At 41.7% G+C, this 27158-nt stretch overlaps 1 protein-coding gene and 1 long non-coding RNA gene across 13 annotated transcripts in view; one reads left to right on the top strand and one right to left on the bottom strand.

Moving 5' to 3' along the window:
- The window catches only part of CPEB2 (cytoplasmic polyadenylation element binding protein 2), a 67655-nt gene extending 58356 nt beyond the window's left edge, over window positions 1–9299 (bottom strand). For 2 of the 10 annotated variants that reach the window (XM_032494208.1, XM_032494223.1), the window contains exons 1-3: window positions 7330–9298; window positions 4123–4404; window positions 3285–3374 (exon numbers count right to left, since the gene is read on the bottom strand). In XM_032494208.1, coding sequence (XP_032350099.1) covers window positions 3285–3374; window positions 4123–4404; window positions 7330–9021 — 2064 coding nt within the window. In that variant the 5' untranslated portion in view covers window positions 9022–9298. Of the gene's footprint in view, window positions 1–1565; window positions 1584–3284; window positions 3375–4113; window positions 4405–7329 lie in introns of those variants that run through there. The other 8 variants (XM_032494241.1, XM_032494254.1, XM_032494238.1 and 5 more) reach the window with 6 other exon arrangements.
- LOC116668000 overlaps window positions 6895–27158 on the top strand; it is a 269658-nt gene continuing 249394 nt past the window's right edge. For all 3 annotated transcript variants that reach the window (XR_004325024.1, XR_004325021.1, XR_004325022.1), the window contains exons 1-2: window positions 6895–7469; window positions 15665–15785. This is a non-coding gene — a long non-coding RNA (uncharacterized LOC116668000). The remainder of the gene's footprint in view (window positions 7470–15664; window positions 15786–27158) is intronic.

Genomic DNA, 27158 nt, shown 5'->3' with positions numbered 1-27158 from the left:
CCAATGTCCATAAAACTCATTTAGTTGAAGAACCACAATTTAAGGAGTGCTTTATTAAATGAAAAATTGGTCTGTTACTATATATTGTTTTTTGTGTAAGGTTAATAAAGTCTCCAAATGATGTATTTTTCTGAGACCCTCATGTTATCATTTATCATTTTATCCTAATAGCCTGGATGTTAAAGATTAGTAGAAAATATCTTCTATTAATTCAAGGTGGTTTATGCGACGTGCTAAGGAACTGCAGGCAGAACTTCTGTAAGAACAGAAGTCCACAGCCAAGCACATAGGTAATTCCCCAGCTGGAGAACAGGTCAACACCCACAGGCCTCACGGGCTCTATCAGTTTTAAAGGCATGATACTGCTTCACTTAGAGATCTGAGATGCCAAATGTACATTTGTAAGTAATAACCGCAGCTACTGATATATTACTCTTGGAATTAAAACATTCAATATTAATGAATAAATATACTGTAGCCTTAATATCTACTTGAAAAATCAATTTTAAGGTAACTTAGAACTCATACTGTTGGGTATCACTTCTTGCATGAGTAACCATCTGAGTTTTTTAAAAGAAGTAATTATTAGCCTTAAAAATTAATAGAAATATGTAACATTTGTTTTAAAGTCACAAATGTGCATAACAATTTACATTTGTTTTTTAAAAGTTTTAAATTCGAAGCTATTCCATAAAAAACATGCTATTTTAAATAAGGAAATGCCAACCTGAAAAATTTTACATACAACTGAAATAAAACTAATCTATAAAACTATTTCTTTCTCATTTACTAAATTCAATTACATGTCCAGCTCTTAGTGTAGGTAAGGCCTGAAGTATCCAGGTATTAGAATTAAGATATTAGTTCTAGAATTTAGTATATTTTAGGCCTAAGTCAATTTGAGACTAAAGGAATTAAAAAGTTAAATGTTTTTAAATAATGTATTTGTTAACTAAAATATATTAGTATTAAAATGTTGTATATGATGAAAACAGAGCAGAAATGAAAATAATGTCCCCAGATATTTAAGTCTCTTAAGTATTTTCTATAATTTTAACTTTGCCAAAGACTAAGGAACTACTCAGCTGTTTAAGATACCAATTGCAGTTTCTAGCTGCTGCTGTATTTCTAAGAACCTCAACTTCAAATACCTCAACCTTTTATGGAAAGATAGAAACAGAACAAATTTTGTGTGATAAATACTCTTAGGGTATTCAAAGGAGATAGCAACATTGCTTTTAAGACCAGGTGGGATGGAAGGTCATACAGGACACCTCCACTGCCTAGGACCAATGCCCACCTCTTCCCCTCAATAAACCAAAACCTTCGTATTCTAAAAATAAAGGAATGGGGGGAGGGGAGTGGGGAGCAGGGAGCAAAAGAAATGGCCACAATAGATGAAAGAAAGTATAAGAGTTGACCAAAAAGGCCTTACATGATCTAGTTCAAGGTCCTACTTTTATAAATAAGGAAACCATGACCCAAAGATATGAAAGCCCATAAACTGTGTCATTCAATGTTATAAAGATTGTGAGAGGAAGAATAAGAAGATTCAGGTTTCAGACCTCCTTTGCTTCTAGTTCAGTTCACTTTCCACTATCTTTTTCTTCACCATTCTCTTCAACTTCATCACATCACACTGCTGGCTCAGAGTCCACAAGGAATGCCAATTATCTTAGCAGTTTACAAAAAAAAAAAAAAATCCTTAAGCATTAAGATCCTTTTTTTCTAAAATGAATTTACTTAAAATCCCAGGTTATAAAATTGGTGAGAGCAGAGAGGCTTTGAATGACGTCTAAGTGGGAGGGCTGATGGCCCTCATCCTGTGGCAGCCCCAGGGGCACTCCGCAGAGCCCAGTTTGAAAATTTCCCTTCATTATCACCTCTACCTACTCTGAAGCATTATTCTATCGACTGAAGCCTTCTTAATGACCTAATTTCTCAACATCTGTTCCCCATCCCCCTGGATCCTTCACAGCAGCTCATCTGTCTTCTTTTTCCTCCACAGATACATATTCCTTTCATATATGTATCCTCTTGCTTCTTCCTGCACAAGCTCTTCAAATAATTATGTCCTTTCCTATCTAAAACATGTCCCTTGCCACCTTCAAAATAATTACCATAATTTTCCTCTTCTAACATACCATCTCCTAGGCATTTACGTATTTAATTTGAAAACCATAAAAATGCTACCATAAAAATGTCACTAATAAAGCCTATCTGAGCCAGAGTGGAGAAGAAAGTAGAAATAGATGGATAACATTACAACATTAACAAGACAATCAATTGCAAATTACATGAGATAAATACTGGCAGGAGTATTCTGGCAAATAGGTAGTACTTGTTTAAAACAAGTGCTAATGGTTGATTATTGAAGTTACTGCCAACACTCCATATTTGAATGCTATTTACAAATGTAATATTAATCTATTTATTCAGTCCTTACTTGTAAAATCATCTCAAGTTGATAAAGTAACTAAGGATAACATAGCTCCATTCAGTGGACTCTCACAAAGTCAAGTCTATGCTCATTCAAACTCGGGCTCTGTAGGAAAGGATCTTTATATGTGAGGACTGAGTGTTCTGTTTGTCCTGTAATAATTCTCATCACCTGGGACCCAGTATGCATTCAAATTTCATCTGTAGGAAGAGAGACAGCATTTTGTAACCACAAAGGACTTGAAGGTAATTTGATTAAGACTGACTCTCAGCTTTTTGACTCAGAGCTTTTCCATAGGAAGCTAATTATTTGGAAGAAGACAGTATATAATAGCAGTATCAAAGTTTAGAATAGAGAAATGCTGTAAAGTTTTTTTATAAAGGTGAAAAACTAAACAGGGTTTAGAAAACTCAAGGCAAATACAGCAGATATCATGAAAAAAGTTTATTAAAAATTCTGTAAGACATTTATGAAATGTAAAATTAAATGCTAAGTAAACATATGATTTTGTACCTAATTGCAAATGATTCTGAAAAGAGATAAAATATGTTCAGTTTGACTGATGTTTAAAGTCAGGTGCTCTTGGGTATATGATTCTCTTTTCCAAAAACAAATTTATTATGTTTAGGAAATATAAAATGATTATGAACTACTTTTAAATTTAAAAACAAAACATCTTATATTAAATAGTTAAGTCAAGTGACCCTTTAAAAGTAAATTGCTTTAACACTCTCTGACATATGCTTAAATAGCTATAATTGGAAAGTAAATAATAAATCCTACTTATAATACAAATACTAAACTCCTAGCCAAAATCCTGAGAAATACACACTGTGCAGCCTACCTGGTCTATTCTGGATGTTCCGGCTGCAGTGCACCAACTATCTTGGAGTGAATCTGAGCCCCAAGCTGGCAACTGCAAACTAGATCTCACCTTCAATAGCATAGAAGTTTTCATCAGAAATAAGCAGTTCTCTTACCCGTACCCACCCGCAAAAAAAAAAGGGGGGGGAGAATGAAAAGAAAAAAACCAATCCAAGTTTTCCCTATTGCATATCTTTGTTCTACCCTCTAATGGTTTCAGGGGAAAAAGTCTCATTTTAAATAATCACAAGGGGACTTTAATATCAACAAAATATTAAAAGCCGTGAAAAAAGTCTAATCATCACAACTATTAGGCCACATACAGAAAAAAATAGTCCCTGAACTAGTGGACAAATTTTAATTTGATGTGAAAAGCCCTAATATTATTTTGCCATAATCACAGCTGTACTATCTGAATATACATACAGCTGATCATAGTCAAATATATGTGCAATTACAGAACACTTTAGTTTAGCTATATTGGAAGAGAAACTCATTTTGGTGACCTATTAAAGATTAATGAATGGAGGCATTCTTATGGAGCTGCCAATTAAAAGCTTCAATATATATTTAAGCAATGCAGCAGGGTTTTCTATATTTTATAAAGCTTATTTTCTATTATGTGTTTAGAGATTTTCTTTTAGTCCCAGTCTTCTCTATATAGGTATTTTATCCTTTGATAATTAAATCATATGCTTAAAAATTAGAACTTTCTCTCCTTTAATCTGCTAATTTTATACTACTACTACTACCACCACCCAATTTCCTACTTTGAAAGATTAACATTAGAAATAAGGCCATTTACATACCATTCTTACCTGTAAGGGTAAGAGTGTATTACTATTGTTGTCTGTTCTGAACACATTATCTTCAATCCAAGATTTTGGAGTCAGTGATGGAGTAGAGCGAGTAAATTTCGGTGGTGCTATGACATTACCAGAAAACGGTTTCTTCAATGGAGATATCTGATTCATAGTTCCTGGAATTCCCATGTTTCCAGTTCTACGATGATCTCTGCCATGCATTGCGCCCCAGGACATACTTCCAGTGCCCCAGCCACTGCTCTGATGGTTGCTCCAGGGAGATTGTTTCAGAAGAGGCTGGGGAAAATACATCTACTTAAATTATAGGCATTTAACCAGCTTATAGTTCAAATTCAAATTTAGGCCTGAGCTAAAAATATATATGATCTTAAAAAAATGAAAAATATAAAGGCAACAGAATATATCTTAACTAGTTTATAAAAGGTAATAGGCTTGAGATCTTGCTATACGAAAACATATTCATTTAATTCTAGGTGAGTTTATAGACTCTTGTTTACTATAAATATAATGAATGAAGCAAATATTTCATGACAATTACTAAAATAGAAAGTACAGTTACTTTTTTTCCTTCAGAGAGAACTATATACCTTACAAATATGAAGAAAAAATACTTTTAAATTGAAATTAACTTTGAAGATCCTTAAAGATACAAACTACACTATAATTTTAAAGCAACCATACTCTGCTAGGCACACAACTAAAAATATGGTCTTTATTAATTAAAATGTCTCAATTGTATGAGTGTAATATTTAGACTAGGTTTCCAAAACAAGTAGTACCACTATAATAAACATGGATAATGATAACATTTGGTGTTATTCTATTACATGGATTAAAAATGATTTTGGGGATAAGAAAAATACAAGAAATATGTCTTTTATTTCACTGTTTATTCAACTTTCAAGATACTTTATTCCAGTTTTAATGTAGTTTCTTTTAAATTTTCTTTAGGTTTTATTTCACTTACTTATCCATGAACTGTTAAGCAATTTGACGTTACCCATAGGTGAATACACTGAGATATATTAAAGGTAAAGAGCCAGATGCTTTCATCATTCTAATAGAGATTTTAATAATACAAGTCTCCATTAACTTCATTCATTTTCAAAAGTAAATTATATTCCAAACTAGAATCAATGGCAAGAAAAGTTAAGTCATCAAAGAATGAAAAATCCACCAAGGAACTACAACTATAGGTTGTGTTAACTGCTAGTAATTATATTGTCAGTAAGTTTATAATTTAATAATTTTGTGTTAACATTTAGCCAAAGTATGGGCCATGCAGTTACTCTAAGTCAATAAGTTACTGTTAAGTCAAGCACCCTTAAAATTAAACCTGCTTCTTACAGGTTTTTTTAAAACTTGATCTATAGTACCTGTTAAAAAATTGTTTTAAATTCTAATATCTTTATTATATACAACGTTCCCCCCTTGACAGTTCAAAAGCATAGTTAAGGGATCATGGACTGGAACCACTCCATTCTTGAGGGCCTTACTTTCCTCACTGATTGCGTTCAAAGTTCTCTTCCCATGATCTAAAATTCCACATGACAGCTGTGTGACCTCTTACACTCCACTTTGAGACCCGTCTTTTGACAAAAAACAGATTATAGTTAAACATAGATCATGGTATATGGTCTTCTGACCATGTATCACAGCTTGAAGAATAAAAAAATACTTTTAATTTTCTGTGGCAAGTCTCCAGTTAAAACATGAAGACCCTGATACCCACAAGATAGTTGCTCAAGACACGCAAATCACAGAAGAGTGAAATACTATTTCAAAATTAGTATTTTGAATCCTTCTTGGCCACATTCTCCTTTCTCAGAGAGAAACCAGTGACTCTTCAAGAAAAACTGTTAACTATTGTTCTGGTTAATTTAAATAAACTGTTAACTGTCACTTTAGTTAATTTATATAGTATTCACCTTTTAAAATGGTCAACCCTTCAAAACTTTAACTGACCAATGGAAAAAGTTATAAGAGTAAGTCGGCATTGGTTAAGGTCCATTTGTGTTTCTCCCTGTATCTTTAATCATGAAATTGGCCTTAGAATGATCACTATAATAAACGCTGACTAGATCAAAAAAGAACAACAAAATACCCTTTCAGTGTCGATTAACCAACCCAGCGGTCACTCAAACGTTGAACTGAGAGGATAACAAAACAGACCTTGAATCAGAAAGGACCCGGATGAATCAAAAAGCCTGCCCGCAGTGATTTCATAATTACATTACCCGCTGAAAATACACACACCCTATCAGTCAAGAGAAGGTTAAGGCCACCCCCAAAAATGTAAAAGTCTTCTCTTCAAGGTAACACACTGATCTCAAACTCGTTTAGTTTTAAAACCTACAAAATAGTAGCCAAACATTAAAAAGCACAGAAAGTCGAACTGTCTTGGGAGCATCTCCGTCTCAACCAAGTGAGCCGTCACTACCAGTTTCTTTTTCAAAGTCATCTGACAGCTCAGAGGACCGACCCACGCAGCGGGAAAGTCGGCAGGAGGCGCGCAGCCCGGCGGCTCCTCGGACGCCGGGTCCCCGCGGCAGGTTGTGCGGGCCGGCCACCGCCTCGCCGGCAACAGCCCTCGCCGACCAAATAAGAATGAAACAAACTCGAAAGAAAAAAGGGCCCTTTCCGCCCGTTCCCTCATTGGACGACGGGGAAGAGTCACGGGCTCCCCACACGCACCGTCTCCGGTAATCACTCTCCTTCCCCAGTTTGCTTCCCACGGCCGCTCCTCTTCTGAGGCCGCCGCCCGAGCCCGCCGGTCCCGCGTCCCCCAGTCCCCGAACCCAGGCTCGTCCTAGCTGTGTCTCCGGACTCGAGGAACCCGGACGGCGGACCCCCGGGGCGGGGGTCGCCGGCGAGGCCTGGGTTCGCTAGGGTGGCCCGCTCCGAGGGGCGGGAGGGACGCCATTCCGTCCGTGCCCCAGCCCCCACCGCCGCGCCGGGGCGTTCGAGGGGGCGCCCGGCCCGGGCCGCTTCCAGCCGAACCCGCCTCGGGAGCCCCACAGCCCACGGTGGCCACAGCCCTCCCACCCCACCGGGGACGGTGTCCCGAGTCCCGTCGCCCTTTTCCGCCCTCCGGGTCCCACTCTTACTCGGGCGAGAGCTCCTCGCCAGCGCTCCTCGGGGGGCGCCCCCGCCCGCGGTGTCCCCGGCCCCGCGGCGCAGGCGGACCGCCGCCCGCCGTACCTGGTGGTGGTTGTAGGAGTTCCTCTGCTGCAGGAAGGCGGCGGCCGCCGCCTGGTGCTGCTGCTGGAGCTGCGGGCTGACGGGCGACCTCCGGCTCTGCGGCTGCTGCGGCGCCGCGGGCGGCGGGGGCTGCTGCTGAGGTAAATTCATGGCGGGCGGCGGCGGCGGGGGCACGGCAGCCGCCGAGAAGGGGCCCCCGAAGCCGCCGCCGCTGCCGCCGCCGCCGCTCGCCGGCACGCTGAGCCCTGCGCAGCCGTGCGGGGACACGGGCGAGAAGCTCGGGAAGAAGGCAGGGTTCATGGAAGACGGCAGCCCCGGGTAGAAGCCGTTCTCCGAATCGGGGCTGGGCGGCGGCATGGCGCTGAGCGAGCCGCCGCCGCCGCCGCCGCCGCCGCCGCCACCCGGGGTGGCGGCCGACGAGCCCGGCTGCGGCGGCTGCGGCTGCGGCGGCTGCTGGGGCGGAGGCGGCGGCTGCTGCTGGGGCGGCGGCGGCGGCTGGGGCTGGGGCTGGGGAGGCGGCGATGCGGTCTGCACCGACCAGGGGGTGCCGAAGCCGGGCAGCGGCGGCGGCGGCGACGCGGAGCCGCCTCCCCCTCCGCCTCCGGGGGGCCCCCCGCCCCCGCCGCCGCCGCCGCCCGGGTGCGGAAGGTCTGGGCTCTGCAGGCTGCTGAAGGCGCCCGCGCTGAGCGCCCCGCCGGGCAGGAGGTTACTGGGGCTGTTGAGCAGAGGGTGGTTGGGGGACTCCATAGAGCCCGGCGCGGAGTTCACCGGCGGCGTCGAGGGGGCCAAGCCCGCATTGGGGGGCTCGGCGGCGCTGCCCTCGCCCGCGGCCGGGGTCTTGCGAGGGCTGCCCGCCCCTCCGTGGCGGCGCCGCGGCGCTGAGGGCGGCGAAGGCTGGAGCTGCCGGAGCGGGGGCAGGTCGGCCGGGAGCTGCCGCAGGGCGAAGTCCTGCGGTGGGAGGTGCTGCGGGTGCGGGAGGCTGAACTGCTGCTGTTGCTGCTGCTGGCGCTGGATGAGCTGCGCCGGCTGGAGGAGCGGGCCGGGCGGCGGCGGAGGCGGGCTGAACCGGCCGGGGCAGTGGAGCGGCGGCGGTGGCGGCTTCGAGTCCGAAGGGTGGGGAAGGTGGGGAGGGCTGAACTCTTTCCTCTTCTGGCTGCTCAGCTGCTGCTGCTGCCGCTTACTGAAGTCCTGCGGGGAGGAGGTGCGGCAGCAGCAGCAGGAGGAGGCGGAGGAGGAGGAGGGGTGGTGCAGACTCGGTTTGAAGTCCTGGGAGGGGAGGAGGTGGGTCACACCCGCGTTCGTGCCGCCGCCGGGGTGGTGGTTGGGGAGTTTCTCCGCGGCCGCCGCCCCCGAGAGCGGCCGCGCCGGCTGCTGTGTCAGCCCGAGCAGCAGCTCATCCTGCATGGTCTGCTGATGCACCAGGAACGGGGAGGAAGAGGAAGCGGCTGCGGCCGAGCTGTCCGCGCCGCCGCAGCCGAGGGGGATAGAGAAGGGGGAGGCGGCCTCCGAGATGCCGGTGACAGGCAACGGCGGCGGCGAGAGCCGGCCGAAGGGCGTGGCGGAGGGCAGTGGGGCGGCGGCCGTGGCGGGTCCCGCGGCGTAGGGACGGTATGTCCCGCCGCTGAACAGGGACCCAGGGCTGCTGCTTCGGAGCGGGGCTGTCTGCTGCACCCCAAACCCGAAGTCCCGCATTTATCAGGCCGGCGGCAGCGGGAGGAGACGCGCCCCGGCCGCTGCCCCGCCTAAGAAGCCGCCGGATCTGGGGCGGCGCGGCCGTGGTGGAAGGAGGGGGAGTCAGTGAGAGAGGGACACCGTGACTGAGCCAGGGGCACCGACTTCGGCCCTGCCACCCCTCGCGGCGATCACCGCCACCTCCAGAGACCGGCTCGGGCGCCGCCGCCGCCACCGCCTCCGCTGCCGCCCGGGTCGCTTAAGAACCCCGGAACGTGCGTCAGCGCCACCTCACAATCGCGCCGCCCCCCGCGGTGCGTCCCGGCACGCGCGGACTCGAGGCCCCGCGCCCGCGCTGCCCCGCCCCGTCCCGCCCCTTATTAATATGCAGGCATGGCCGGGGGGCGCGCTCGCGCTCTCGGGAGGGCGGGGGAGCGCGGGAGCGAGCGGCGCGTCTCCTCGGGCTTCTCCTGAGCCTAGGGTAGGGAGAGGCCGGTTGGGGCGTCGGGTCGCTGAGGAGGTCTGAGCGCCGGGCGCGGGCGCGAGGTCGAGTACGCGCGGCGGGCGCGGACGGTTTCTGGGCAACGGCCTTTTCCCGCGCGGGGTCCCGGCAAAGCTTGCAGTGGGTCGCACGCGTCACCCCCGCCCCGTCTCCCTCGGGGCCCCGCCTCCTTCCTGTCACCTCGGCCTCGCCCTCGGTCACATGAGCCCAGCCGCAGGGACAGGGTCTTCCCTAGGCGGCGCTGGCCGGGGAAACTGAGGCCGGGGAGCCCCACTGGGAGTGGCCCTCGGTGATCGCGGCCGCGCGTGGCCCGCAGCGCGACGGAGCGGGGATCCTGCCCTCTCCTGGCCTCCGGGCTTGGCGCGGGGGTCCTCTGACCCACTCGCCGGTGCGAGGCTCTGGCCGCCGTGCAGACCGCCGAGCGGGTCGCCCACACCTCGGGCCCCGACTCGGAGCCCTCGGGTCGCGGTACAAAGCGAGTTTTAGCGCTGGTTTCAGTTTTCAGCCTTTCGTGCTGCGCGCTGTCATCTACCTTCCGGCAGCCGCATGAAGGTGTTTTCTGTAGGGTAAACACGAGGCCGCGGCCATATACCAAACATTTTCACTCCAGTAATGAGGAACAAAGTCCCTGGAACCTAACACGGCTCCGTGTGGTTATTTACACACAGATACGCATATAATGGGTTCCGAGGAGAGCTCCCGTGGTAACCCTGGGCCGGCTCCAAGTCCTCCTATTTCAGAAAGCGTTTAAAGTGCCACCATCAGGACTACCGTGTGTGGGACTCCTCCCCACCGCATTCATTCTGGCACCCCCGCGCCTTCCCCCTAGGGAGACTCAACATTTCCAAACCTTTATGAATTTTCAAGGGAGAAAGATTTCTCACATCAGGGAAAAAAAGGAGGTTCTGACTCAGCAGCAGACTTGTTGAGGCTTGCAAAATGGAAGGAGAGAGAGCTTTCCATGGTAGAGGTCTTACTGGAAGCGATGGAAGAGGAAGTAAACCTGTGTTTTTCCTAAAGAAACATTTTACACAGAGAAAAAAAAATAGTAAGGGTCTGGATAAAGGAATAGCAGAGCAATCCACAGAACGTAAGATAAGCATTTCATGTTCCTGTTTCGCAGTTTTAATTCTCTTGGCGTTTAGAGAAGTGAAACTACTGAAAGAATCCTAGAATATAGACTGATAATCCCCAAAGCAATAGAAAGTGGGTTCAGATTCTATTTGGTTTTGATTTACAACTGAACTAAGATTAAATAGTGTTATAAACCAGCACACTCTTACTGATGTAGGCAAACTGTACATTTTTATGAGTCCTCATTGTCATTTCTGCTTTTGTTACTTCAGTGTTTCAACTTTATATGAATCAATAAATACAGTAGAAAAAGAACAACATTGCAAAGGAAAAATACATTCAAGGTATAAAATTTATGTCTAATATCCTGTCTAATGAACTAAGTTTGATATTGCCTTTACAATGAGGAAAAAGTACTTAAAAAGAAACTCGTAAATGATTTAGAAATCAATGGGTACATAGAAAATTGATTTGAGTTAATTTCAAAACCATTTTTAACAATCAAAATATAGAACTGGAGAAGTACTTCTATTACTCTAAATTACAATGTCTAGGAAATAACCTGAGATCATTAGAATAAAAAATATAAATGGCCATTTTCACAGCACCTGTTGACATATTTCTTAACTATTATTCATTAACCTGTTTTGCAGGGAAAATATTCAGGAACTGAGGCTTATAAATTCTTTAAAATGAACAAATGTTTTCCTAAATAAAATTATATTTGATTGGACTCATCTGCAGATCCAACGAGAAACCTTGAAAATATAGGCAGGAAAATTAGCTCAATCATCCATTAAATTTTCAGTTAGTGCAATATAAGGAGAGAGAGCATACATTTAAAAACCAGATGGTATTATTCTGGGCTAAAGTTTGAACAAAAACAAGGTTTCTTGGTGTGCTGAGACTGGTTTTGTTGTAGAGTATTTAAAGCTCTCTAAAACTGGGGGGAAAAAAGCCATCAAGTTTAGTATTATATTATAAGGTTAAACTTCATATTAATTACACTGAATTCCAAAGTCCCACTGCCAGACGCTCTACTCACTACTTTAACATCTCAGAGAGTGTTGTGAGGGCCCTGCTTTTTATAGAGAGGAAAGTTATTTTCTGAAATCTAGAACCTTTAAGCTGATGAGTGTCCCATCGAAAATATTCCGACATAAAAGTCTCCTATAGTGGAGGTAGAGGTGAGTGGGAGGTCCAAAGCCAAGATCTTATGAATCTATATTCTAATCTTATTTGTGTGAAAATATGTCAATTATATGACCAGTAACTCAGTCCCTGACTTTGACAGTCCCTTCTTGTTCATTTCCTCCCACTGCTCTGGGCCAGTGTTTTTGAAAATACCTTGCTACAACCCAGCACACACACATACACACATGCACCTGAAATAAAGCTTTCATTAAGCAATTCTCACTTTTAATACATGCAACAAATTCATTTAAAATTTTACTTTTTAAAATCATTAAATTGATCTCAAATCACTACATTGATTTGAAGACTCACAATTAGGTCATGAGCTGAAATTGAAAAACACCGTCCTAGAAGACTGTTTCACACCTTCTCTATCTTAAAACCTCCTCACACCTTCACCTATCCTTACTCTCAACTGCTGACCTGGCTTCCTATTTCACTGGGAAAATAGAAGCAGTCACAGGAGAGCTTCCCAAATCCTCACCTGCTCCCTCTTCCAGTCAGTCACTCTGTATCTGTCCCTGTACACCTCACCTTCCTTCTGGGTCCATGGACGGCCTGTCCACACCCTACACTGCCACCGTCTAAGGCCAGCCCCACTGGGGCACCGGATCCTCTCCCTGCTTGCCCAGGACATGGCTTCCCAGACATCCCAAATTTAACTCCCATGCCTCAAATTGAACTCCCCTGCCTCATTAATCCTCATCTCCTTAAATGGCACTCCACTGTTCTTAGGCCAAAAACCTTGGGGTGTCCTTCTTGACTTCTGTTTGTCTAACAGTACATCAAACCATCACGCTGCTTATCCTACCTTTAAGTCATATCCAGAATCCAGCCACTTCTCACCACTCCCACCACAAACAACCTGGTCCAGGCCACCAACCTCTCCCCTGGATTGTTGCTCTCAACTCCTAACTAGTTTCCCAGCTTCTGATTTTGTCTACAAGCTATTCTCTATCAAGCAGCCAGAATGCTCCTTTCAGACAGATTACATCAACTCCTCTGACTAAATACTTACACTTATCAGAATAGAAGTCCAAACATTTTCAGTTATTGAAAGATTCTTCCAGGTTACCTCCTGCCACCACTAATCCCTCCCCGACAATTTCTACCCCAGAATAGAATTCTCGTTTCTTTAACACACCAGGCCAAGTCAGCAAAGCCTCAGCCTTTGCTCTCACAGCTCCCACTGCCTGGAATACTTGTCCCCTCCCTGCCAGCAGGAGTCAATAACTCTTTTTCCCTCTTTCTCTTTCACTTCTTTTAGGTCTCTACTCAAGCTTACTTTCTCAGTGATGTCTTCTCTGTTTGACATTGTGAATTAGGAGCCCCCTCCCTCCATTCTAGCCTCCTCCTTCCTCCCAGGTGGTTTGATTTTTCTCCATCTGGCCCACTAGGTACTTAAATTGTTTATCTGTCCCCTCTGTTAGTTAGTTCACAAGCCCTATGAAGGAAGGTACATTGTTTTACTCACCACTGCATCCTCAGCATCTAGAACAATCATGGCACACAGTAGGCACCCAAGAATTGTCAAATACATGCACTAACTGAAGGCATTGTGGAATTAACGAATAGCAGTTTTAGGAAATAATAGCTGTAAGTGTATTGTACTGTAGTAATATGAGAGTCTGTCATTGCTTGTTAGCAAGAGCTACCCAAACACAACCCAGATGCCCCTAGGGATTATAAGCAAGCCCAGAGAGTTCTAGGTATCAACAGGGTATGTGAGTGAGGACAGACGGGGCATCTCAGGATTTTAACACCAGGGAATAAATAAACCTGGATGCCAAGAGGCAAGACTTCTGTCTTAGGAACCTAAGGAAGGACTCAGGCTGCAGGGACTGGGATACTGAGGAAAGAGAATAAAACACGGGTTCATTATAGGAACTTGAGCAAAGACAGGGAATCAAGACTCCAGTTCATAGAAACAGAGAACCAGTCAGGCAGCATGGCAGTGAGGCCAGCTTGATGCTGCGCCTCTGTGGTGCTGGTTTCTTCCTGCTGCCCCGCCTATATGACTGACCCCGCAGATGGGAAGGGATTCATCGTTAGTCCTGGCTTTGGGTTAGTCTTTACATATCCCTTTTCTGTTGGAGTTCCTTCGCTTATATTCTTGGTCCTTTTCTCCACTTATGTATACTTTTTCTAGGTGACTTTATCCACTGTCATGTTTTCAGATATCATCTATCTCAGACACATGAGTTCAGTGTGTCGATACCTGAACTTACCATCTTCCGCCAAACCCACTTGTCCTCTTTTGCTCTCTGCCTACCCGATAGCATCATCACATGACCAGTTTCTCAAGCTGGAAACTTGAGTTATCCTCTTCTTCCCACTCTCTCACCCTTCGAAAACAACTGGTTGCCATACTCTGTCAATTCTCGTGCAGAAATATTACTCAAAGTTAGTCCTCCTTAGTCCCTCGCCCCTCCCCATGTCTTAGCTCTGAATCTTTTCTCTGTCCTGCCCTACTGTACAGCCCCTTAGCTGGCTTCCGTCCCAGTTCCACTTCTGAATCTTCCCTTTAATAATCTCAAAAAAACAGCTGTGATTCTGTTATACTGTCCTTGTCAATAACCGTTCCCTAACTTCCACAGGATCAAATCCAAACTTGCTAACAGACCAGACCCTTCAGAACTTATTTGCAACTTGCCACTTTGGCTTTATCACCTGTCACTCCTCACACTACTAGATTCTCTCAATCAGCCACGTCATTTCCTAACTCTGAGCTTTTGCACATGATGTTTCTACTTCCTGGAATACCTCACCTCTTTTCATCAGCTAATGCTTCCTTTTGTTTCAAGACCCAATTCAAATGCCATAGCCTTTCTTCACTCCTCCTGGACAGTCAGTTGAACCCTCTATGCTCCTGACATTGTCATAATAAAATTTTTTTATTGTTATAACATGTGTCACGTGGATGTGATTATGTTTCCTTGGCCATTTCCCCCTTTTAAACTGTGAGTTCCTATAAGTCATGGATTTCCTATACATAATTCTGCATCTTTTTTGCTTGTCATATTACCTGGAACACAATTCCCAGTAAGTTTTTATTGATTATTAACTGCCCGATTAATGCTATAGGAAGGAAAGATGAAAAGGAGAGGAAAAAGGAAGGAAGGCAAGGAGGGACAGGAGGAGGGAAAGAGGAAAATGTCTCCAAAGCACTCTGAAAAGGAGATGTGCCATTTTCTAGAGAACTGTAGCATTATTGAGTTATGTTTGCTGGAGGTAAAAAATAAAAATAAAATGAACAGACCATAACCAATTGCGAAAAAAATCTCACTCCCCTTCCCAGCATTTTCTTTGGCAATACCAAACTGAAAGCTGCATCCTTGTTATTACAAACTTCATTCTGCTTATTTTGCGCCCTGTCCAGAATGAACTCACTGACAAAGGAAAGTATCTAAAATCTCCCCCTGCTGATATAGTACAGCCCCCAAGCACAATAAAAGGTCTTCCAGGTGGTGTTACCCTTTGTGAAGCCTGGGAGGTTTGTCATTCAACACCAGTGCTCCCACCGAGGAGAGAAGCCTTCACCCCTCCGGTAATTCCTGCGTGATGCTCTAGGGCATTTATGTAGACTGACTTAACTGTTCCACCGCTTCTGCCTTTTTCTCTTTAGGCCCAGTCAACTTGACTATATCATAAATCTTTGGAGGGAGTGGCTATGCCTTGTGTATTTCTTTGTTTTCCTAGTTCTTCTTGACTCATTTTTGTACTCACTGTTTATCGAGTGTCTACTATGGGCCAGACACTGTGCCAGGCACTGGGAATACAACCATGAACAGAACAGAAGACATACACTATTCTGTACATAGTCAGAGAGGCTGCAGATAGATGTTTGCTGCTGATACTAGTTATAATAATTCCCAGCCCTCATTATCTCAACAGATTCATGAACAGTGAGCTTCTAGGCTGAAACTGACCTACTAAATTGGAGTCTCACGTGCTGTAACATAGCCTTGCTCGGCTGGTCATGGGCGGAGCCCTGGGATGCATCTCCTGTACTGAGGTAAGGCAAATTCAGCAGGAAGGCAGGAGAAATCACACACTGAAACACACTGTAATCCTGGCTTGCAAAGCTATTTTCTTTTGTTATCTCCCTTACTTGTCCCAATACATTTTGTGAGTAGATAAAGCAAAAGCAAATATTATTCCTATTTTACATAAAGTTGGAAAACTAAAACCCAGAAATAAAATAATTTGCCTCAGGTAGTGTGTATAGCCTGGGCTTAATGCCCCTGCCCCCCCTCCCCATTTCTCAGTCTCCTGCCCCATTGGTTGGACATCAGGCTATCACACGAAACATGCAACATATTTGAGCAAAACAGAGCCGCGGTGACAGGCCCTAAAATCATCAGTTGCTATTCTACCAAAGGATAAGCGTTGGAAAGGCTGACCCTTGAAGTGTTCTCAGTAACACCTAATTAAATGAATAACAATTGACAGTCCTGCCCTCAGAGTGAAAGATTCTTATTTTCAAAATTCATATCCCATGAAAATTCAGAAATAGTTCTCAAATGTGCTTAACTCATTTTTCTCCTATTAAAAGAATGTGGCCTGGCAGTATATATTGGAGGCACTGTGTTTAATTCTTTGCTTTCACATTCTAGAAGGCTAACTCTTTCTACTGATAAATTATTCTATGCAGAGAAAAGTAAAGGTGATTTTGACTAAACACTAAATATTTAGCCCATCTATCAAATTTGATATTAATATTTTCAGCATCTTATAAAGAAAATTAAGAGTTATAAATGTTTATTTTGAAGACTGTGAACGTTCAGTAAAAAAGAAAAACAGAAGTTTTACTTGATGGGACTCATTGATACCAGCCTTTGTGCAAAGGATGATTAAATGTAAAGACAGTGCTTGGAAAGCATTCTGAGGAAAGGGGGATATTTGATTTTAGTCCAGGTTTGTCCAGCAACTTCATTGCTATCAGTTCACTTGTACTCACTGTCTACCTTGTGCATGGCTCTTTACATAAGAGTCAAGGACTTTATGGTCACCTTGTATCCAAATTTCATTTATAACTTTAGATCATTGTATTGAGTTTGCAAAACATAACCCATAATAATATGAAGAAAAATAGATGTCAACTTTCAATAGAAAAAAATGCATGCAAACTTTTATGGAAAAAAACTTTAGAAAATTTTCATAAAGGCATAAATCATATATACAAAAATGCTAATGTTTTAGGTTGACCTATATTTAACTCACATTCAGGGACATGGAGGAGGGGTATGATGGACACAGAGGGGTGATGAAGTCAGAGACCTGGCTTTTAGTCCCAGCTCCTTCTGTTACTGTGTAACTTTGCAGTTAAGCTTTGGGAACCTCAGTTTTCTCATCTTTGAAGTGAAGGAAGCAACAACCGTCATCTGTGAGGTGGGGGTTGTTTTGAAGATGATTAGCAATATTTTAAGTGGAAAGCCTTCAATAATGTTTGACACAGAAAAGATGTTTAAACAAACAATCTTAGCTATCACCTGCCATGCAGTTTAAGGTAAACAGTAGACTAGAAGGCCAGTGAGAAGAACACGGAGGTAGTCCTGAGGGGTGGATAACAAAAACAAAAACAAAACAAAACAAAATAAAATATTACCCAAAACATGAAAATAGATGGCGATCATGGTAGTAAAATTCCATTAACAGTAATGGAAGGATAAATCCAAATGAAAAATGAGAAAGGAGAGGAGGCTAAATTCTGCCTACATTTGAAAGGAAGAAAGAAATTCTAAAAGTTAAATATTAAACACCTTCGATGACTGTTTAATCCCTCAGGAAAACCAGTGATGTAAATAGGGCAAACTCTGGCTTTACGGGCAGAGCTGAATTCCAATCCCAGTTCTGACATCTAGGGTGGAGCGTGTTAACCTGGGCAGGTTAACCATTCTCAGTCTCAGTTTTCTCCTCATAAATAACATAAGGAACTATGTGTGAAAAACACCCCATGTCATGAGACCACTGGTCTTGAAACTAGGATACATTCAGACCATCTCAGTCCAGTAGAAGTATAATGTAGCCAGAAATGCAAGCTACATATGTAATGTGAAACCTCCTAGAAACCACATTTTAAAAAGGAAATAGAAGCAGGTGAAGTTAACTTGAGTAATATATTTTCTTTAACTCAATATATGCAAAATATTATCATTTCATCATGTAATCGATGGAAAAGTTATTACTGAATTTGCTGCATCTATTGAGATCATTGTGGTTGCTGTGGTTTATTCTATTAATATAGTGTATTGCATTGACTGATTTTCAGATGTTAAACCAATCTTGCATTTCTGGGAAAAAATTCCTCTTGGTCATTGTGTGTAATCATATATATGTGTGTGTGTGTGTACACATTGCTGGATTTGGATTTTGTTGAGGATATTTGCATCTATATTCACAGGGAATGATCTGTAGTTTTTTTCTCATGTCTTTGTCTGATTTTGGTATCAAGGTAATACTGGTCTCATAGAATGAGTAGAGAAGCATTCCTTCCTCTTCTAATTTTTTGTAGGAGTATGTGAAGGAGTGATATTAATTATTCTTTAAATGTGTGGTAGAATTCACTAGTAAAGCCACCTAGACCTAGACTTTTCTTTGTGGGAAGTTTTAAAATTGCTTACTAAATCTCTTTACTTGTTATAAGTCTATTCAGATTTTTTGAATGTTTTCTTATTTTCAGTTTCAATTGCTAGTATTTTTCTGAGAATTTGTCCATTTCTGCTAGGCTGTCTAATTTGGTGGTGTGTGACTATTCACAGTATTCTCTTACAATCCTTTTTATTTCGGTGAGGGTGGTACCGAGGTCCCCTCTTTTATTCCTGATTTCAGTAATTTGAGTCCTTTCAAGTTACTTGGTCAGCCTAGCTAAAGGTTAATTTTGTTGATCTTTTGATTTCATTGTTGTTCACTATTATTTCTATTCTGTATTTTATTTATTTGCACTGTAATCTTTATTATTTTTTCCATCTGCTTGCTTTCATTTTAGTTTATTATTCTTTTTCTAGTTTCTTAAAGTACAAGTTCAGTTTATTGATTTGAGACCTTTATTATTTTTATAAATATAAGCATTTTAACTATAAGTTCCCCTCTGATTGCCATTTTAGCTGCATCTCGAGAGCTTTGGTTTGTTGTGTTTTTGTTTTCATTTATCTCAAATTATGAAATATTTGTGATTTCTTTATTGACTCATTTTTTATTTAAGAGAGTTCTGTTTAGTTTTCACATATCTGTGAATTTCATTCCATTTCATTATGGCCATAGAACATACTTCGTATAATTTAAATGCCTTCAAATGTATTAAGGTTTGTTTTATGGTCTCCTAACATATACTCCTAACATATCCTGGAAAATGTCCCATGTGCACTTGAGAAGAATGGATATTCTGCCTGTTGTTGTTGGCATGTTCTATAAATGTCTGTTACATTTAGCTGGTTTATAGTGTTCATGTTTTCTGTTTTCTTGTTGATCTTCTGCCTAGTTGCCACATTGTGGGGGATTGAAGTTTTCAAATTCTCCTTTTCATTTACATATTTTACTTCATATTTTGGGGGGCTCTGTTGTTGGATACATTATGCTTATACTTATTTTGTCTTCTTGATGGACTGACCCTTTTATTATTGTGTCCTCTTTTGTTTCCAGTAACAAATGTTGTCTTTAAGTCTATTTTGCCTCATATTAGGATAGCCACTCCAGCTCTCTTTTGGATACTGTTTGTACAGTATATATCTTTCTATTCTTTTACTTTCAGCTTTCTAGTGTCTTTGAATCCAGTATGTCTCATGTAGATGGCATACAGTTGGGTCATGTTTGCTTCATTTGATCATTCTTTGCCTTTTGACTAGACAGAGTCACACATCTTATTAGAGGAATGATAACATCATTATTTCATAAACTGTACCTTCATTGCTTTATTACAAATTAGTTAATGAGAACTAGCATATTGATTTATCTTCTTTTTATAATTTATGAAAATGAATTAATTATTCATATTAGATCTATATTATTTTAATCTTGACTACTTTTCATAATGTCTTACAGGATTCATTTTGTAACTTATTTCTCATAGTTTTTATAATATTTCTTATAATGCTTATTAACATATCTATTTGAATTGAAATAATAAAGGAAGAATTTTTTTGAAAAAAAAATCTAATTTGGCTCATTGTCCTGCCATGGACATTTCCATAAACTGGCCTAAATATGTAGAACCACAGTTTTGATTTCATATATACATACAAAATCCAGGGAGAAAGTATACTGGAAATGTGAGTTCAAAGAGAGAAAAGAAAGGTCTAAAATTTCCAAATTTTACAAAATACTTTTTCATACATTTTTCAATGCCTGATCATGGGTATTAAATTGTTATAATATTCATATTTCATCACATACATTTAAAATGATGTAGTAACTATATTTAAAGTGACAATATTAAATGCATGTTGAGAATTACATCCTTTGTAACAATTTCAACTTGTGATAAAAATTTTTAGATAGTTCAAAGTGTACAAGACATTTTAAACTTCAGATATTGTGTTTAAATGTTCAAAATATCATCAGATGATTCTCCAGGAAAAATATTTGAAGACCAGATCAAAGAAAAAGGGCACTCAAATTCATCATCTCTGGTTACCTTATTTACTGCTATCTTCCCAGTGCCAATCACATCCCCATACTTGAGTGAATGAATGAAGGTCCTGAATGGTTAACATTGTAAATTACATGCTTGCTGCTTTAAAGAAAAGATTTCCCTATCTAGGTTAGGTAATTGTTAATTGGTGAGTAGAGAGAGTGAGGTCCTGATGGCAATAAAGAAAGGATGCCTACACTCTTGACTTCAGAAGACAGCCCTAGGTGACTAGTTTTACCATTGTCAGACCCCAGAAAAATGAGAGAAAGATTGTGACCTATATTTAAGGGAACTCAGCAAAGTATTAAGATCCATACATAGCAATTATCTTGAATTCTACAAGCATTTTTGAACATCTACTTCTTGTCCATCACTGCTAGGCCCCGGGCATGCAGAGATGAAGAGAACAGGTTACATGAGGAGTACCCTTAAACAAAGAAGTCTACTGAGGCAGGATAAATGGTATAAGAGGAACATACTAAGTTATAGGTTGAATTATTTGAAATTACTATCATTTGACCATGTTTGACCTACCAAAAAATATAGTAAATCATACGGTTCAACCTATAGGGTATGTGTAAATCTAGGTGAAAGAACAAGAAATCCTGATGAATCCTGAGCTATATGCACTCACAGTGCCGCTGGAGCTGGAAACTGAAGGATGAGAAAGAAGGTTCGTGGATGAGGAGGTGGCAGGTAGGACATTTGAGACAACAAGAGCAAAAGTGCAGAGGAGTAGAAGGCACATGTGTGGTCAGGAAAGGTACATGGAGTTTTCTTTTTGTTGAGGTCTGAGAGGTGTGCCTAAAAAGAGAAAGGAGCCTGAGATTTGAGCTGAGTGTCATGTAGGCCTAAGAAGAGGCTATTGAGTTGGCAATGGGAAGGCACTGGAAGTTTACCAGACGGACTGTTGTGAACAGATATAAGCTTTAGAAGAGCTCAGGGGGCTGAATGGGGAATAAGTGGCGGGTAGGGAGATTTAGACTGGAGGTCCAGAGATGCGTAGGATGCTCCGGCAAGAGTGAAGATGAATGCGGTAGATGTGTATAGGGGTTGAGAAGAGGGGAATAATATTTCTCTTATAGAATTATCATGGTTTGGTCATTGATTAGGTTGAGGAATTAGTTGAAAGAGGTGTAGGTTCAGGAGTGGGGGAAGGGAATAAGCTATGTGGGGAAATCCTACAGTAAGGGTAGAGTTCTGGGCTGTGGGTCTTAGCTCTGTTGGTGCACAGTTGATAGCTGAACAATGAAAGTCGCTGCGGTTATTAGGGAAATTTGTCTGGGAAGAGCAGGGAAGCAGAGGAAGGGCAGAAGGAATGGGAAGGGCGTTAGGAATGGATCTGTGCCCTGTGCTTTACCACATTGTGTCTCCGTCAGAACACTTGTTTACCTCGGCGCCCACCCTTCACAAGTCTGTGTGACTTCCAAAGGCAGGAACTAGGTCTTGTCTGTTGCTCAGCATCCTCAAAGCTCATACATAGTCCAAGAGTGGCCACTTAAAAAAGCCCTTGCTGAATCATCTCCTGACTTTTGTGAATGTTTTCCAGGTTCTAGTCGTTGTTTTAAGTGCCACACAGATACCCCTCCATTTCATAGTTTATGACTGAGGAAATGGAAGCATGAACTTGTTCAAGGTCACAATTAGTGAATGGGAATTTGGATTTGAACTCAGCAGGTCTAACTCCCATGCTTTGGATGAATAGAGTCAGAGTGACATCTGCTTTGTACTTGACAGTCTAAAGTTGCTTTCATAGTCAATTCTAATATCCTCTAAGTGACTTTGTGAGATGGAAGGAGGGCCATCATCATTAAAATAAGATTTAATAATAAAATCTTATTATTGAGTACATGAAAGTTAAAGTTAAACAAATTCACAGGACACACAGCTAGTAAGTGGAAAAACCAAGCAAAATCACCATCTTCTAAGTTATACAAACCCTGTGTTCTCTCTCAGTCTTGCTCCCTGTGAGTCCAATTGTCTGTCCTTTTGCTCAAGAAAATAGAATGCTGAGGCTGGTGGCTGGAGAGAGGGGCTGTGGAAAAAGCCAAAAAGTCTTTTTGACTAGTTGGACATGTTTCCTTGAGGGGCTTAAGAACTTCATTCTGGTAAGACTATAAGATGTCTGTGGGTCCAACTTGTGAATGCTAATTTGAATGTGAATGTGAATAGCCTCGTTTAATAATAATCCTGAATCCTCAGCATTTAGGCACAGCTCACATGAAAAAAATGTTTGGTGTATTGATTGTAAGGATAAATGAAAGATAAACTATTGACTTATCTATTCACTCTTGCTGGGGACATACCCTGGAACCTGTCCTTAGGCATAGTGTCAGGGACCAGCCTTTTTACAGCCTTCTGTGGTTCACTCACTAAGGAAGATAAAATTTGCCCTCTTGCCAGGAGAATGGAGAAGAGAAGGATGGATACTGAATTTCTATAAAGCATTTGTCTGACCTAATCCCCTACCACACACAGACCCTGTTTTGATGGCTGGTGTTCTTAGATAGGAGAGACTCATGAAAGATTTCAAAGGAACTGAAAATAAGATTGATAATAAGCTTTATACTTGTGCTCAGCTCATTTCAGTTTAGATAAAAAAATGTGCCGGTCCCTCCAACAGATACTGCCTTGTTGGAATTGTATGAGTCTTAGGCAAGGTTGGCCTGTCATTTCTCTGTCATTGTACAAGATTGGTTATCTTGCCAAGTTTAACCATTGCTAATGGACTCCGAAGCAGCAAATTCCACAGAGGATTTTTAAGTGAGATTCCCGTGCTTTGTAAGTTAGTTGTAGACATGTTTATTTATATAGAAGGTGAAAGTGTATCCTCAGTGTGACCAATAGATTTAGTCCCTTCTGGAATAAGCAATGTTATGATAATTAAAACAGAAACACCTACATTCTTCCTGTTTAAGGAAGGGAATTTGGTAGTTATTGTCTATAGTATTAACTAATGCATAATAGTAACTATTACAATTTTATGTTAGATATTACCATGTATTTAGTACTCTCTACATGCAAGGTGCTGTTCTAAACATTTAATCCACTTCACAGCTCTATGATAAATGCTATTATTGTCTTCATATTACAAGCAAGTGAACAGAGGCACAGAAGTGTTAAGTAATTTGCCTAAAACCACAGAGTTAATGGTAGAACCAGAATCCCAGGGATCCTGATCTTAATCCACTGTGCTAAAAATGTTGTGTCTCATGACTTTGTCTCCCCAAATTGGAAAAGACTTCCAAGAAGTGGTGGGACTTTAGATAATCTCCCAAAGATGGGAGTAAATTTAGGGAAATGGAGAGCTAGAGAATTAACAATGTTTGTAAATGAGTTAGTTCTCTCTTGTGTAGCTTTGAGAGTTACTTGTCCCTCTTATCTCAGAGCTTAGAGTCTCACTGAATTGGAGCAATGTCTCTCTATGCAGCAGAGATGTGACAGACCCATGGATTTGTGCTTGGGTGGTTTTCCTGTTGCTCTTACTGAAACCAGCAGCCATAGATTCCCATTGCTTCATTCATGCCCACCGATGACACCCCTCTCGCAGTCAACACCACACAAGGGGGTACCATTCCTTCCTTGTTTTCTCTCTCCCTTCCTTCCATTCTCTAAGTCAATGAAGTTAAAGTAGCCAGATTCTATGCCAGGTGTTGATGATTAAATAAATATGTATGTAAATAAGTAAGACCAGTGTTCTTGACCTTTATAAGGAAGATTCAAACATGGCTTTAAAAGTGGCCTTCTGTTCATGGTATAAGCAGCTATGAAAGCGGGAATGCTTGCCTCAATCTGGGGCACTAGGAAAGGCTTACAGAGTAGAGGTTAGTACTTGAACTGAGTCTGAAAAATTGTGTAGGTTTGGGGTGGGACGGTGAGAGTAAAATGAGAAGAATATACCAGGAAGAGGGATCAGCAGCAAGAATAGCAAAGGATTGGAGGAGGAAGCAGTAGGACTTGGAGGAGGTGGAGGGAAGCATGCCCGGATCGGGCAGGGGTATGAGATGAGGCCATTAGAACAAGGCTGGAGAAGGTGGCAAGGTCCAAACTAGGCATGATAAAGAGGAAAATCACTGAAAATCCACCTCCAGGACCTAACCCAACATAGCACCTGTACATGGCAATCTTGTTTAAAACATTCTCTGCAGTTCATCTGATAATATTTGAGCTTCATGGCTTCAGGGATAGTGGATACACTATTAACATATTCCATGGTGTTTCATGTGTGTCCTGGCAATATTAACAATAGCTGGTATGAACTGAGGATCAGTTTGATCTTTGATATGAGATATAAAGAATTTTTTAGCAGTCACCCCAGAACTTTTGTATAGCACCCGTTTACAGTTCTAATTTAATGCAAAAGTATGTTACCAAGATTCAGTATTAATGGTTAGCATTATATCATCCCAAATATTTTCATCCAAGGATTTTTTTAAACAAATACTTAGTGCTTACTATATGCCAGGCATTGTTCTAAGCATTTTACAAGTATTACATCATCCAGTGATCTAGCAACACAATGAGGGGCAGGCGCTGCCATTATCCCTATTTGACAAGTGAGGAAACACGAGTTGAATAGTTTGCCTGAAGTTACAAAGCTACTAAGTGGCGGAGTTGGGAACGGAGTGCAGACAATCTCGCTCCACAGACGCTAGACCTCGTCTTTGTTTTTCATTGTCATTTAACTACTCCTTTCAATTTACTCTTTTTTTTTTTTTCCCCAAACTAAAAGACCAGACAGGTTTTGAAATTCTTTGGGCCACTTGATTAACTGGCATCACACTATATTACACAACCATATTTCAATACAAAAATTATATTCTCATGTACTGTATATGCTGTTGATTTCAGGTTGGTAGTTCTCAACCCTGGCTACACATTAGAATCACCGGGGAGCTTTAAAAAAAAAATCGTTGGCCTGAGCCCTACTTTCAGAGATTCTGATTTTATTGTCTTGGGTGAAGCCTGGACATGGTATTTTTAAAACTCCTCAAGTGATTCTAATTTTCATCCGAGGCTGAGAACCACTGATATAGATGGATCATTTATTGATTACTTTAGGCACTGTGCTGTGTATTTTACACATTATTGCCATTTCACTTGACAACCTGCCTAGATAGGTATTATAATTGTGTTTTACAGATGAGGAAATTGAGGAACCAAGAGGTAATACAATTTGCCCAAGATCACACAGCTAGTAAATAGCAGAGACAGGGTGTATGAAGTGAAACCACGTTTTCTTATCCATAACCACATACTTCCCACAGCATAAAAGTAATTAATCTACTGTGTCATAAATTAATTGATCATCATTCTGGAATGTATTTTTTTAATATATATATATAGGTACTAGGACTATGAAAATATGAATAACCATGTTTCCATTCAATTTCTTAAAAATATTTTTAAACCAAATTATGTACAGTTATATACTTTACCCTGTTGTATACAATAGACCTTGTATTATATAATATATTGTTATATATGTCATGTATTTTTTATATTAGTAGACTTTTCTCTTTTGTATTTTCTTTTGTATTTCTACCTATAAATACGTAAAACATTCTAAATAAGTCTCCAAATACATAAATACTTTATTAAGGCTACTGAATGTTCTCTATTACTATTGAGAAGAAAATGATAAAAAAGCAGTTTATCCTTAGTAGAAAAGATTTGGGTTACACTGTGTGAAGAATTTTCTAACCATAAGCAGCATCCTATAGTTAATGTATTTTGAACACATTTGCTACATGCCAAGTGATGTTTCTGCTACTTTCCATACATTATTTCAGCAGTACATTTAATGCATTAATTTATCTCCACCCATCTATATATTGAAAACTCTCACACTTACATAACTAGTACAGGACCTCCTTCTGAAGAATGAACTTGTTTATCCAACTGCCTACTTAATAGCTCCACTTGAATGTTTCATAGACATCTCAAACATAAAATTTCAAAAAAAACTCAACTTTGCTCTGTTTTTTTTCTTCCATTCATCTCTTCTATCTTAGCTCCATCATCTATCCTGTTGCTTCAGGCCAGAAACCTAGGAATCATCCTTGATTCTTTTTACTGTTTTCCAAAATGGCCTTGATGGTTTTCGAAGTGTCTCTCAAGTCCATCCTCTTGCCACACTGCCACTGCCACCAGTATTGGCAGTGTATTTCTCAAATGGACCATTACAGTAGCATTGTAACTGGTCTTCTTGCTTCTTTCCTGCTCTCATATAATTCTTTCTCCACCTTGCACTCTGAAGCCACTGTTGCATTCAGGTTCACCACGCACTTACTTAAAATCTTTCAATGGTTTCCTTGCCTTGGCCCATCAGGTCCTGCATGATCTATTGTCAGTTTCTGTCACCCTCCCCCTCTCTCATTGTTTGCATGCATGCTGGTCTCTCAGTTCTTCAACCACTCCAAAATTCTTCTTTGGCCCAGCAGGCTCTTCTTCCAACTGCATGGCTGGCTCCTCATCTTTTAAGTCTCATCTAAAATGTAATTTCTTCATAGAGGCCTTTGTGGACCACCCTCTCCAAGGTACCTCCCTTCCCATACCATTCTTTATTTCCTTATTAGCACTTGTCACCAACCTATAAGATTCAATTTATTCATTTATTTTATTGTCTATTTAGTTCATTGAATGTAAAATCCATGATAGACTCATATCTGCCTAGTTTTGATTTATCTGACTGGTTCCTTTGCATAAAGCACAGAATATGCTTACAAAAGGATATATTTTACTGCTATGTTAAATGAA

Source organism: Camelus ferus, chromosome 2, assembly GCF_009834535.1.
Source record: "Camelus ferus isolate YT-003-E chromosome 2, BCGSAC_Cfer_1.0, whole genome shotgun sequence".
In the NCBI taxonomy this organism is placed as follows: Eukaryota; Metazoa; Chordata; class Mammalia; order Artiodactyla; family Camelidae; genus Camelus; species Camelus ferus.
The sequence above is the reverse complement of the archived record's forward strand: the minus strand, read 5'-3'. Positions and strand labels throughout refer to the sequence as shown.